Source organism: Neltuma alba, unplaced genomic scaffold (genome assembly GCF_004799145.2).
Source record: "Neltuma alba isolate B1F8T4 unplaced genomic scaffold, ASM479914v2 tig00000485_pilon, whole genome shotgun sequence".
Taxonomy (NCBI): domain Eukaryota; kingdom Viridiplantae; phylum Streptophyta; class Magnoliopsida; order Fabales; family Fabaceae; genus Neltuma; species Neltuma alba.
This window is the reverse complement of record NW_021632069.1, coordinates 60,306-75,710: the sequence shown is the minus strand read 5'-3', so window position 1 is coordinate 75,710 and position 15,405 is coordinate 60,306. Positions and strand designations below refer to the sequence as shown.

The following is a 15,405-nucleotide window of genomic DNA, read 5'->3' as shown; positions in this document are numbered from 1 at the left end:
AAGTCTATCCAAAGAAACTAAAGATGTCATCGACACGTGAGTTTATGTTTATATATTTATTACGTGTGAAGTTTATAAAAACATGCTCTAATATCATTTTCTTTTATACTGTTGATAGGGCTTTTCATGGTTTTAATATTATGGCAATTAAACAAAAATAGACAACTACCAACATGGATTCTCCTAAAGGTATGTTGTTTTGAACTAAATATATACTTTTAAAACTTTTTAGATGAATTAAAGTTAATGTTTATAATCAATAATGTCTAATATTCAATTTTATATTTCATTTTCTTAGTACCATTGTCAACAAGGACATGTTGAATGTGGATATTATGTCATTCGCTACATGAATGACATCATTGAGATAGGGTGATTGAGAAATTAGGCGAGATAAAGATAAGTTACGTTGCATGACATTCTTCAATTCATTCACATTTTTATTAAGTTTACTATGTTATTTTTTATTAATAGGTATTTCAAAATACTGCGTCATATCCCATGGATGACATCAACTTGATTAGGGACACTTTGTCAACAACATTAGTACAAAATATTGAAACTTTCAAATAGTTAGGTCATTCTCCAAAAAATTCATTGTTAGATATTTTCTCTTGGTTCCCTCCTATACGCGTTCATTATTTCTATTGTACAGACAGAAGTAGTTACTTTTCTTTCAAGATGCTGGTTCTCTTGGTTCCTATATGTGTTCTTTGGTCTTAGGTTCCCCTTAGTTCTCTTGGTTCTCTATTTTTGCTTTGTGTAAAAAAAACTTCAATACTTGTTGTATATATTAACTAACTAATTGATTACTTGTTCATATGGTTTTGTTCTGCGTATTCTGCACTGCCTACATTTATGTGAAACTGTAAACTGTAGGGTAGTAAAAAAGAAAATCACGCAGAATTTAAAAAAAATTTTTAACAAACCGTTATTAAAATAACTGCCGTTAAAACCATTTTTCACGGCGGTCATTTAAGAAACTGCCGTGTAAAGTTAACTTTCCATGGCGGTTTTTTGGGTAACCGCCGTAGAAATCTAACTTTCCACGACGGTTTTTTACGTAACCGACGTGTTTTATTTACCTTTCAATGTTGACTGTATCAACTTCACTTTCAAAACCGCCGTGAAAAACCACTATTAATAGCCGTTAAAAGCCTTTTTTTTGGCAGTGACCGTAGCATGCGTTTCATACCACATGTGCTGAGAGAATCGCAAAAGAGAAGCAAGTGAAAGATTTCTGATTCATCGTTGTGTGAGTCCTAGGGAGGAATTATCCTTCTGTTAGTATCCTTTGACTTTGACAATATCACGAGGATATGTTTCAGTGACTGCTACTTTGGCAAGTGTCCTATGGTCATGATAGATGCTATCTAAGGTATTATGCTAGGAAAGCAACTGATTCATATCAAAGTGATATTTGGGCAAAAGGAAGATTAACTGTAATATACACATCTATGCTAGTATCTGTGACATGTCCCTTATGACATTTCGTTGTCGTAAGTGTGGACACTAGACATACGAGGAAGGCAATCTGAGTCAAACATTGACTCGAGCGGGATTAGATTTGCCATGAAAATGTGTATACAGGTAAATCTAGGACATCTGAGGCATAACTTTAAAATTCAAGCTACACGAAGGAGAGGGTGACTTGTGCTGGTCCTATAAAAGGATTTCTAGTACAGGTACCTCAGCGAAAACGTCATGCCTACACGGTCATGGCAAAGCACTAAGTATGAAATTAAGGGAAGAGAGAGAGACTAGACCTATGACATCTAATCCACCAAGTGTGAGTGGGAGATGTAGGAAAATGGGCCAGTCTACCTAGGTGGATTGGACCCAAACCCATTAAGTTTGGGGTTCTAGTACAAAAAACAAAACATCCGGGTCGAGAACTGCAACTTACCCCTTTTTGGTTTAAACAAAGGGGTGGGAACGGTTAAATAACCATAGGAATCAATTTAAGTTTATGATAGTTGCTCTCGGTTCTTGTGTCTCCTTCCTCCCAAAACTCTCTGTTCTTTCTCTCTTGGTGCATTTGTTGTGTAACACCGATCCGAGTTTGCTGTTGTAACCGGACCTCCGCGTGGCTATCTGAAGGCATGGAAACACCCCATGTATGCCTAAAACCCATTAACCTCATTTATCCAAAAAAAAAAAATGAAATAACCCTTGATAGAGACCTACTACCACCCCCACCTCTTTTGGAAAGCTAGCTACTTACAGGAGTTTTTTTTTTTTTAAGTGATAGGATTTTTTCCAAAAATGTGGGCTAATTTAATTAGGTCACTAAGCCCCTTTAAACGATGTCTCATAAATATTATGGAATGATAGAAAGGTTTTTAAGAACTAAAATGCAAATTAAAAGTTTTTTTAGGCCTAAAGTGTGGATACAATTAAAGATCTTGGTCAAATCTCAAAAGTTGAGCATGAGAAATTAGCATGAGTATGGGCCAAAATTTGTGTTGAAAACCTTAATAAGATCACTTTCAAGGTTAAACCTAAGTAGACGTAAAATTATAATTTTGAAAAGTTTTGAACTAATAAGGATGGTGATGAAAAATTTGCCCAAAAATATAGAAAAATCCTAAAAAAGGGGGGAAAATGATGTTTAAAGGCCAACTTTAGATTTAAAATGATGAAAATACCTCAAAATAAATTTATGATTTTTTTTTGAATTTTGGCTAATTAAAAAATATTTAGACAAATTCAATTATTTAAAATATGATGAGGCCTCAAATAATGAGCTAAAAAATAGATTAATTATTTGAAGACTTATATGAGTTTATAAAAATAATTTGATCCTCAAGAGATGAGAATGTTGGCTTTGAAAATATTTAAAGCCTATTTGTGCTAAAAGGAGACAATTTTTTTAGGAAATTGAAAAAGAAATACTTCCAAGTTAAGATTTGGCTGAAAGAAAATTATAAAATATTCCCTATAATAAGAGGGAATTTATGGAGCAATGGCGCAAATTTTAAGAGTTATGAACCATAAAACTTGAATTATCAAATAAATAGTAACCTGATAACTAAAATATAAGATTTTAATTTATCGGTTTTACTGAATGACTTGCTTGAACCATAGCACTTTGGAGGCATAGTAAACGTGTTAAAACAACATACGCAACGTAAAATAACCAAAAAATATATTTTTAGTAAATGAAAGAGTATAAATTTACAAAAATAAATTAAAAAGTATTTCTAATTTATTTTGTTAAATTTTGGTAATTAAAAATTAATAATGAGGAATTTATCTCCTATTTTCCTGTGTGTTAAAAATAATTAGTCCATAATGAGATATATTATTTATAACTTATAAAAAGTATTTTAATTTATAATGAATTATATAGATACATAGATTAAAAAAAGTATTTATAATTTATAATTTTTTTGTTAATTATACTTTTTGTTGATTAAAAATATTTTTTTATTGTTTAAAATTACATTTTGATTTCTTAAAAAGTACTTATAATTTAATGCTAGGAATGACATCATTTTCATAATTAACATGGGAATAATAAGTTGTAATTCTAAAAATATTTTTTTATGCCCAGAATGGCATTATTTCAAGAATTGACTTATAGGCCGTTTGGTTCGATTGTGTGTAAGTGGATTCCTTGTAATCCCAATGCATTTTGCTATTACCATTGTTTGGTTGGTCCAAGGTAATGTAAATGAGATTACATTATGTAAAAGAGTATGGCTGTTAAAAAAAACCCGATCTAGATAAATTCGGTCCAGTTCAACCCGGAAAAATACAACCCGAACAAAAAAACAGACTAACCAGACTAGGTTGGTCATCAGGTTAGACTGTGCTTCAAGCTGACCCTTCAGACCAAATGGTCTGGTCTGACCCGTGTATATATATATTTATTAGAAAAATTATTCTCTAACCATCTCCTCATCTAATCCGAAGCCTTCGCCTTCACCTTCTTCTCTCATCTTAACTTCAATCTCCTTAAGCCAGCAGCCATCAAGCTCCCTCAATGCTTGATTCTTTCTAGATCTTCCATCAAGACACCCATCGTCCTGATCTGCAGCAACAACAAATATTTTGGCATCCAACCTTTATCATCTCTTTAGCCTCTTCACCAGATTGCCTAATCTGGATCAAGGTGGGTCAACACAGCACGCTGTTGCAAAGGATGGAGAAGACGAACTTGTCAACGGCATCTTCCAAAGTTGCTTAAGCCGAAGATAAAGAACCCGTAGCAGATCTGTTGAAGCAAATATAAGTTAGCAACATTCTGATATTTTGTGCTTTGTAAAAAAAAATTTTTGTTGTTGTCAAATTTTTGTTGATATGTTGCTATGAAGATTGTTGATTGTTGATTATTGATAAGCTTGAAAGCTGTAAAACTCCATTACCAGATTTGTTGTCGTCCTTCTACTTCTTCTATTTCTCATGCTTTCTTCACGATGGTTTGAGATTGAAATAGGAAACAAGAATAAAGAGAAAAAAGAAGATTGATATGGTGGGAGTTTTGGTGGTGAGGTGGAGAAAGTAGGGAAGTCCAAATCTTAACTTCCCCTCCTTTTTTATTCTTTCTTTTCTGGTAGACTAGTTTGTTAACCCAGAGGGCCAACCCGGTTTGGTCTTTTATCGGGTTTGTCTCAGACTAGACCAAACTTCGGGCAGGAAACTATAACTCGAGGTCATTCCAGACTAGATCTCAGGTTGAGGCTAAACTCGGTCTGGTTTGGTCTTTGTGCACCCTTATAAAAGAGATCACCTCAAATGCTGTAATCTAGATTACATCAATGGACCTATGTAATCCCTATTCCCACTTCCTTTATCCTATAATACCCCTCCCAATTTGTGTGCTGCTCCTCCCACCCTCTTCGTCTCCTCCACCATCATTGTCCATCTTCAACATCTCCTCCACTAGCGGCACTCCTCCACCATTTTTTTTATGATCGCGAAGTTTTCAACACTGATGTTCTCCTCCTCCTCGCAACACCTTTGTTCTGTCTAAAACTGCCAACCTATTCCTCCTTGTAGCACTGTCATTCTTCTCCGGTTGTAGACCTCGTTCTTCTCCACCACAATCTTGTTCATTGCACCACCATTGTTCACATTTGCCATCGTTCCCTTCTTAAATTCTGCACTATACTCGTCATTCATATCTCTTTCTTCCCTACTAACATTCTTCTCTAGATTTTATTTTTAATCCTCATCTTCAAATTCTTTTTTCATATTGTGGGCCTTTGGTTTGATTATGTTGCTATGTATTTTGGTGGATTCGAATAAGCAATAGTAATGTACGGTTGGAAAGCATTAAAAGAAAGAGGAGGATTAGGAAGGTTTTTTGTCTTACGACCAGGGCTACAATGGTCATTTCATAATTCTTTTTTCATGTTTTTATGATTGAAAAGATATTCATTCTAACATGTACCAAACAAATACATTGTTATGATGATTGCATTACATTACATTCCTAACCATTGCATTCCATTACATTCCTATTCATTCCATAAACCAAACAAGCATTTAGGAATAACAAATCCTCATTATGAAATAATAGGTATAAAGTTCAAAAGTTCATTAATGTTCCTTAATACCAAAAATAACTTTCCACAAGTGTCATGAAAATAACAAATCCTAATTGTAAAATTATAAGTCTAGAGTTTAAGGTATCATTAACTTTTTCAATGCAAAAAATGACATTATTTTTACTAGGGGTGAAAATAGGGGTCTACAGCTTAGTCTACATAAAGCCTAGCCTAACCAATTTAGTAAATAAGTCAAGCTCATATTTAGGCCTATTTCTAGGCATATTTAACCTAATAGGCTAGGCCTACTTTTATACGGCCTAGCCTACAAGCCTACAAGCCTGACCTATTCAGTTTTTTTTAATTAAATTTGCGTTATTATATATATATAATATAGACCAATTTTGTAAAATTATAAAATTATAAACCTTAGTTTGACCCTAAGTTTCATATCGTAACATTTCTACATAAGATCAACCCCTTTTCATTCATCGATCATTCACCTCTACTTCTCTTTTTTTCGATCACTCAATATGGCAATGTTAATTCACTTTCTCTCTCCTGATTTTTGTTGTTTGCTAAAGCATAGCAATTGTTGTAAGTTTATTTTAATGATGCCCAAATGAAATATTATAGTTTCAGTGGGAAGAGTTTGCCTAGTTTATGTAGGAAAACCAAACGAAATAAAATCCAGTTTTACATGCCAACTATTGTGCCTGGTTAATTTTAGAAAATATATCTATTTAGTCAATAGATGATTGGTTTTTTTTTTATTTCTACTTGATCCGACAACTGTTGTCACTATGCATTCTCTTTTTTTTCCCCCTTGCTAGGCTCTTATATTGCAAGTGAGAATGAATTCTAGACTTTTAAATAAGTTTGAATAGTTATATATAAACTTGGAAGCATAGATTTTTAAACTTCTTTAAAGGCCTACATTTTAAGTAGGCCTTTAGACAGGTTTCAGGCCTTATTAGGCCCTTTGAAGGCTCAAGCTCAAGCCTAAAAAAAAAAAAAACCTATATGCAGGCTTATACCTAGACTCAGGCTTCAGGTATCTATTGCAGGTCCAGGCCTACTTAGCTAAAGCCTAGCCCAGCCTAGCTTATTTTCATTCCTAATTTTTACAATTGGCCTAGTAGCAACAACTCCTGGTTATAAAATGATAAGACTAAAATTAAAATTAACAACAAGTTTTTTTGGAACTGGAAAAAAATAACACTAACATTTTCATTAACATATTATTGTTAATAACTATTGAATAAAAAATAACAAAATTATTATGGCTATTAGCAAAATATCGGAATGGCCATAACACCATTTAATTTTTACATCATCATATGAATATTGTACCAATAACAACTCACATGCAAGATAACAACATTCTTATGGTCAAGAACTAAAAAAAAAAAGCAATATGATTATGACAACAATTATTTTTGTAATATCCAATAACAAGTGCACATTAAGGTGGTTTGCTATTTAATATTCTCTTGTCACATATATCACCAAGCATATTACTTAAAAATAAATGAATGAGTTATGTTAATAAAGAACCGACATAATTCCTTAAAAGTGTTTTTAACTAACAAAAAAATATTTTTAAACAACCAAAGAGTTTTTTTAACAAACAAAAAGTATAATTAACCAAAAAGTATAAATTATAAATACTTTTTAATTCGTATATCTATATAACTCATTATAAATTAAAATATTTTTATAAATTATAAATAATATAGCTCATTATAGATAAAAATAATTTTTAATTTTCTTTTACCACAAGGGGAAATTTTTAATTTCCAAAATTTACCAAAATAAATTAAAAATTAATTTATACTTTTGGTTAATTAAAAATAACCTTTGGTTATTTTACATAAAATACTTGTTATTTCCAAGTGAATGATGGAAAAAATTGTCCTTCCTAAATCAATTACTATCTTATTTCACATGTTATGAATCAAGAAAAAAAATATTGTTAATTCTAACTTGGGATTTATTATTTCATAATTAAGACTTATTTTTCTTAGATGAAGATTTGTCACGATCAAGATTCAAAGCAATGAAGTTAACTTATATTTTGTTCTCATTACAATATGGGAAAATGACAAATAAAGACCCTTGAATTAGCAAAATCACAAGGAGGTCACTGAATAAGCTAAATTACCAAGAAAGAAAGACGCGGTCTCAAATTGTAATTATGAAATCAGGCTAAAAAGACAAAAATACCCTTCTTCTCTTTCTTCCATCACCCCATCTCTTTCTCTTTCCCTCTTCTCTTTCTCTTCGTCTCCGTCCTTCTCTCCCTCTTCATCTCCCTCTCTCTCTTCTTCCTTCTGTTCTCTCCCTCTCAAAAATATTCATCTCCCGCCTATGCATTTATCAATATGATTAAGGTTGTGGCCATTCCCATCAATCTCTATTACAAAAAAGATGGTGACCCATCGTTAATGCAAGTGGCAGAGGTAATCAGATTGATGTTGATAGCAATAGTGTTCTGGAGATGGTATACAGAATCAATGTTGCAGAGGATGAGATTCAAGCTACCCAAGACACTACATGTGTATATACTTCATGATTGGCACGGCATCATCTTGGTGGGTTGCGGTGTGGTCACTGGGTTATACGGTGGAAGAGAATGAAACGTGAAGTTAATGATGGAAAATGTTAGTTGGAGGATGTTGTAGTTAGTTTGAGATACACTTGTCACCGAATCTTGCAGAAACTGGTTGCTGTCAAAACACCTCTGGTTTTTTGTTATTTGACTAACTATTGTTTTTTTGTTATGACTACTAACTGGTTGCTGTCAAAACACCTCTGGTTTTTTGTTGTTACTTAGTAGTGTTGTAACTACAGATTGGTTAGTTTGATCACAGCAACATGATATGACAATCTGAAAATGTTAGTATTTTGTTTATGGGCAGAGCAATGTTAACATTTAGTATTTATAGTTGTTAATGGTATCAATGTAGATCCATTTAATATTCTGAATTATGGCAAATCTCCTCACAGACTTATAATTTCACTTATCACAGTTGTTATTTGGCTTTCCACTCTTGTCAATTGATTTTCATAACTTGTCATTCGCCTTAATCAACTTGTCATAAATTACTTATCAGAACTGGTCATCTGCTAAAGAAATCTGAAAATTTTGTCATTTGAAAAGAGAAAATTAAATTTTTAAATTGCTTATCAGAAGTTGTCATTCGCCTTACTAAACTTGTCATTCGTCTTACTAAACTTGTCATAAATTGTTTATCAAAACTTGTCATCTGCTAAATAAAACTAAAATTGTCATTTGCCAAGGAATTGTGCAAATTGTCATTGTAATCCAGAATCTTAAATTCCTATGAGTTGCTTATCAGAAGTTGTCATACACCAGTTTCTACAAGATTCAGAAACTGGTTGCTGTCAAAACACCTTTGGTTTTTTGTTATTTGACTAACTATTGTTGTAATTTTACTTAGTAGTGTTGTAACTACAGATTGGTTAGTTTGATCACAACAACATGATATGACAATCTGAAAATGTTAGTATTTTGTTTATGGGCAGAGCAATGTTAACATTTAGTATTTATAGTTGTTAATGGTATCAATGTAGATCCATTTAATATTCTGAATTATGGCAAATCTCCTCACAGACTTATAATTTCACTTATCACAGTTGTTATTTGGCTTTCCACTCTTGTCAATTGATTTTCATAACTTGTCATTCGCCTTAATCAACTTGTCATAAATTACTTATCAGAACTGGTCATCTGCTGAAGAAATCTGAAAATTCTGTCATTTGAAAAGAGAAAATTAAATTTTTATGAATTGCTTATCAGAAGTTGTCATTCGCCTTACTAAACTTGTCATTAGTCTTACTCAACTTGTTATAAATTGTTTATCAAAACTTGTCATCTGCTAAATAAAACTAAAATTGTCATTTGCCAAGGAATTGTGCAAATTGTCATTGTAATCTAGAATCTTAAATTCCTATGAGTTGCTTATCAGAAGTTGTCATACACCAGTTTCTACAAGATTCAGAAACTGGTTGCTGTCAAAACACCTTTGGTTTTTTGTTATTTGACTAACTATTGTTGTAATTTTACTTAGTAGTGTTGTAATTACAGATTGGTTAGTTTAATCACATCTGCTAAATAAAACTAAAATTGTCATTTGCCAAGGAATTGTGCAAATTGTCATTGTAATCCAGAATCTTAAATTCCTATGAGTTGCTTATCAGAAGTTGTCATACACTAGTTTCTACAAGATTCAGAAACTGGTTGCTGTCAAAACACCTCTGGTTTTTTGTTATTTGACTAACTATTGTTGTAATTTTACTTAATAGTGTTGTAATTACAGATTGGTTAGTTTAATCACAGCGGCATGGCATGACAATATAAAAATGTTGGTATTTTGTTTATGGCAGAGCAATGTTAACATTTAGTATTTATAGTTGTAAATGATATCAATGTAGATCCATTCAATGACAAGTTGAGTAAGACGAATGACAAGTTTAGTAAGGCGAATGACAACTTCTGATAAGCAATTCATAAAAATTTAATTTTCTCTTTTCAAATGACAGAAATTTCAGATTTCTTTAGCAGATCACAAGTTCTGATAAGTAATTTATGACAAGTTGAGTAAGGCGAATGACAAGTTATGAAAATCAATTGACAAGAGTGGAAAGCCAAATAACAACTGTGATAAGTGAAATTATAAGTCTGTGAGGAGATTTGTCATGAATTCAGAATATTAAATGGATCTACATTGATACCATTAACAACTATAAATACTAAATGTTAACATTGCTCTGCCTATAAACAAAATACTAACATTTTCAGATTGTCATATCATGTTGCTGTGATCAAACTAACCAATCTGTAGTTACAACACTACTAAGTAAAATTACAACAATAGTTAGTCAAATAACAAAAAACCAGAGGTGTTTTGACAGCAACCAGTTTCTGCAAGATTCGGTGACAAGTGTATCTCAAACTAACTACAACATCCTCCAACTAACATTTTCCATCATTAACTTCACGTTTCATTCTCTTCCACCGTATAACCCAGTGACCACACCGCAACCCACCAAGATGATGCCGTGCCAATCATGAAGTATATACACATGTAGTGTCTTAGGTAGCTTGAATCTCATCCTCTCCAACATTGATTCTGTATACCATCTCCAGAACACTATTGTTATCAACTTCAATCTGATTACCTCTGTCAACTAGCATTAACGATGGGTCACCATCTTTTTTGTAATAGAGATTGATGGGAATGGCCACAACCTTAATCATATTGATAAATGCATAGGCGGGAGATGAATATTTTTGAGAGAGAGAGGAACAGAAGGAAGAAGAGAGAGAGGGAGATGAAGAGGGAGAGAAGGACGGAGACGAAGAGAAAGAGAAGAGGGAAAGAAAAAGAGATGGGGTGATGGAAGAAAGAGAAGAAGGGTATTTTTGTCTTTTTAGCCTGATTTCATAATTACAATTTGAGACCAGGTCCTTCTTGGTAATTTAGCTTATTCAGGTGACCTCCTTGTGATTTTGCTAATTCAAGGGTCTTTATTTGTCATTTTCCCTTACAATATTATCAAAGCTTGTTGGCTTGATAGTCATCTTTAATTTGAGGATACATCAAGTTGGGGATCAAATCTCATTAACCCCACTTAAAAAAAAAAAAATCCTCCTGGGGAGCCTTCGTTGAGGGTTATTTTCCTTTTTTGACAAATGAGGATATTCTAATATTTTTTTTTTGAATTTCATAATTCTAATTTGAGTTAAGATGAATAACAATTTCATAATTTTCAGGCATTTAAATGTCATTTTCCGTATTGTTTTTAAAGACGTGCGTTGGCAATAAAAAAACTGTTTTTGAAGGCATGTGAGCAGCTCGTGACCTTCTTGGATTTCTCTCCGTGCCCTTCCTCCGATTATAACCCGCTCGCACATTGAAGGCTGACGCTGTCGAACCAGCCCTCAGTCCTTACGCAGCCGCAAATATTTTCGGACACAAATGGCGCTCAGAGCAGCGATACTTCGCCATGTCAAATTGCCGGTGCATACCCTTCCTCTTGCCGCTCCAAGATTGCAGTTTTGGAACGGTTTCTTCCGGTCCATGTCTTCGCACGATGATCATATCTCCAAAGAAGAGGTCACCGAGAGAGTCCTCTCTGTTCTCAAAGATTTCCCCAAGCTCGATCCTTCTAAGGTCTCACTCTCCTCCCTTCACTAGCTTCACTGTGACTATTATTGTTATAGGCTTTATATTAACGTGAGAAAGGAGAAATGTGAAGTTAAAATCTTAAATCTGTCGATTGATTTTTATGGGTTGATGCCGTACGGGTGGGGTCTGAATCGGGGTGAAATAAAGTGAAAGGTTTTATAGAAGATCTGAATTGAATGTGCGCGTTGGGTAAATATTGTTTTGCTGGAAATCGGTTGAATTGTGATCACTTTCTCAAATCTGAGATTAGATGTGACAAGGGAATAATGCAGTTCAACTAAATAAGGTAAATAGGGGTAAATTTTGGACTGCATTTTCTTAAGGTTTGGTGAAATGTGTCCACTGCTTATGTTGATAAATATTTTGGTTCAGGTGCTGCATTTCTTAGTCTGACTTTCCGCTGAAGCTGAGCCAGTTCAATGTGCTTGTCTCTCTATAATACTTTTAGGTATATAGATGAATCAATTCTTAAATATTTCTGTCATGAAAAATGTTTTGGTTGTTGCGCCGTCTTAGGGTTATGTTCCACATCCCTTTGTAAATTTGGGAACTTTTGCTTAGTCATACCTGTGTGACTGGAGCTAACCATCATTTCTGGGAGCAGTGGACTAACACATCGGTTGTATGCTTGTGGGGCATGTTAGAACATTTGAACTTTGCTGCCTTTGGGGGTTTTAATTGGAGACCTGGTCATGTCATATGGCATCATGCTCAAATTTTTGTTCGACACTTTTTTGTGAAAATTGAAGCCTTTTTAAGCTCTTCTCATCAGCTTGTTTTTGTTTGGCTATTCCATAACATATTGTTTTTTTAATTTTTTGTGGGGGGGGGGGGGAATCTACTACATTACCAAGTCTCGCTGTGTCTGAACAATTTTTCTTTCTTTGATACAGCTCTCCTGTGCTGATGCTTTCCTTCAGTTTTTTGTTGTTTCTTTGCTGTTTTCGTACTCTGAAGGGGATTTCTAATATTTCACTTCAAAAGTTTTCTCTGTTTTCAAGGCATTTCTTTCTCACGTTAATGAATGATTTACATGCAATATAAATAATAACTTATTTGTGGTTCTGTGGACATGAATAACAATGAAATAACTGCTGTTTCTCATACATCCTGAGCTTTCAAAATAACACCATATATCTCGTTCTTTTCCTATACAAACTTTCTTACAGTGCTCAGGGAGGTCTCTCAGTCCCCTTTTCTTTTTCGTATCTCTGTCAACCTAGAGAGAAGGCTGATAAAGTATGGCTATTGGAAATATTCTGTGCATGACCCTGGACATAAATATTAGCTGATGTGTATATTATGGCATTTTATTCATTAGGGCAAATGCTTTTAGTGATAATGTGGCTCCATTTCTTTAGAAGATGTGAAAAGGATGATGTGTGTTAACATTGAAAATTGTCATTCACAAAACATATAATAAAAGCTGTTGTGCATTGTATAAGATTAATTTTTGTCTAAAATAGTTGTACATGATTAATAAATTGAGAGGATCGTTGTGAAACTGAATGGTCTAAGAATCGGATTGGACCAGATGGTCTGGTTCAACCATCCCCTTATCTAATAATATAAATGGCCTGGTTTCATGCTTAGACCCCTTTTTTGTGGTCGGACTGCTTTGAATTATTTTTAACTAGCTATTAAGCTGGAAATTGGATCTGCTTTTGAAACATGGACTCAATTTTTCTTACCAAAAATATACCCTTATTATATGAATTTGGGGTATATTTTCACTGCTTTGGAGTTGTCTTTTTTATTACCATTTGAGTTTATTAACTTGCTTTGAAATTGGACTGGTTAAGTTTACTTTTATGTTAAATTCTAATTTGATATTTTATTTCTTATCTATATATTATGATATGTAATATTATATTTTGAATTTAATTATCACATCATTGGTTCTATCACCAATTAAACTGGTTGGACTATTAAACTCGTGACCCAATGATATTTCTTGTTCAGTGTCCGGTTTAGTTTTTAAAACATTGGTGAAACTACAAAAGTTATCATATTGCCAAATATTATATGACAAGTTTAAATATTGAAAGTACAAATGTTTCCTTGTAATACAAACCATAACACAGCACAACCCCAAACCAACCTTAGAAAAATTACCATATATCAATTTAACCTTGTACTTTAGAAAGGAATTGAGTGTAAAAGCCACAGCATTGCAAATGACGCTGCAGAAAAAAACCATCTTTTGTTCTGCACTTTTACATAGAGAGAGAAGACTTGCAATGTATTTTTATTTGACTGATTTGTGAAATCATTTTCATATTATTTTCTGATCATGAAGGTTACCAAAGACCTTGCTTTTGTGACTCCTGAACTTGGCTTTTGGATTGTAAGGAGTTAAAGCTGAAAGTCTAAATAACTGCACTTTAATATCTGATAGCTTTGTGATGTTCTCATGAATTTTCATTTTGGTGACTAGTTGCATGTAGTTTATATGAATGGTTAAGAAATGATCTCTTGAGTAAAGTGGGTGTAGCCGGTGAATTGAGACCTTTTATAAGCTACTAAGTTCCAAGGTTTTGTGAGTGTTGCGTTTGGAAGCATATGGTGTCTAAGGTCGTAACTGAAACTGGAATTCTGGCCAAGTGGTCTTCTGGAAAGAATGATTTTCTGTGGCCTCCAAACTATTTTTTGTTGGAGTGCTTCCCCATGGACCCCTACAGGGACCTGGAAGCCCTTTTGAGCCAATGTTTGTCTAGATTTTTTTACTTGTGGGAGGATTGTAATTGATATGTTATCTTTTCTCTTTGATAAATTATTTTTATCTAAACGATTTGAATGTTTCTCTAGAACCCAAAGTAAAGTGAAGACTGCCAAGGCTAGCTTGCTTTTCTTTTGTTATAGAACTTTCAATCATGGGATGTGATTGTTCGCTTACGTCCCCCATTTTTCCTTTTGGTCATGTTTCTTGTGCATTGTAATCATGAAAGAAAGGAAATGTATTATGGAACTTACCAGTTTTTCCTTGAACCTCAGGTGACTCCAGATGCACATTTTCAGAAAGATTTGGGTTTAGATAGCTTGGACAGTGTGGAAATTGTGATGGCTCTAGAAGAGGAGTTCAAACTGGAGATCCCAGACAAGGAAGCTGATAAGATTGACTCGTGTCATCTTGCTATTGAGTATATCTCTAATCATCCCATGGCTAGTTAGATGATGTCTTTCTTTTTTTTGTGTTTTTGTTTCATGTATAATTTAACTCCAATGCATGCTTCCACCCACCTTGTCTTCTAGAAGTTTCTGGAACTAGGTTATGTCTTTTTCCTTTCCTCCTTATTATTGGAGTGAAGGGCGTGCTCGTGGAAAATAATGTGAATCTGTTCAAGAATGAATTGTTAATTGAAGAATTGGGTTCTAAAGGATTGCTCTTTTAACTTTGGAATATTAATTTCTATCCTACTGAAGATGATGTGTCAGGTACTTACCTCTTGTCTGAAAGCTTTCTACCATGGGGTATTATGCCCATTTTCACTCTACTATTAAGTGGTTCAAACCCTTGTACTGAGTACATTTTTCTTGAATACGTTGAATTAGAATCCTCTAAAGTTTGCCAGAAGTTTACTTGACCATGCTCAAAACTGTTTGCCCGCACACAATCATCAGGTCAAGTTACTTCCTCGAAAGATTGATAGGTTCAATTTATCTATTGCTTAATGAAGTTTATTCCAAACTAGTAT

The 15,405-nt window shown here is 33.5% G+C and overlaps 1 protein-coding gene across 1 annotated transcript; it reads left to right on the top strand.

Moving 5' to 3' along the window:
* The first annotated feature begins 11,379 nt into the window (after positions 1–11,379).
* Positions 11,380–15,148, top strand: LOC114739732 (acyl carrier protein 1, mitochondrial). The gene is made up of 2 exons (XM_028927812.1): positions 11,380–11,695; positions 14,705–15,148. Exons 1-2 carry the CDS (start codon positions 11,501–11,503, stop codon positions 14,879–14,881), a joined length of 372 nt encoding a protein of 123 aa, XP_028783645.1. The 5' UTR covers positions 11,380–11,500; the 3' UTR covers positions 14,882–15,148.
* Positions 15,149–15,405: the final 257 nt, after the last annotated feature.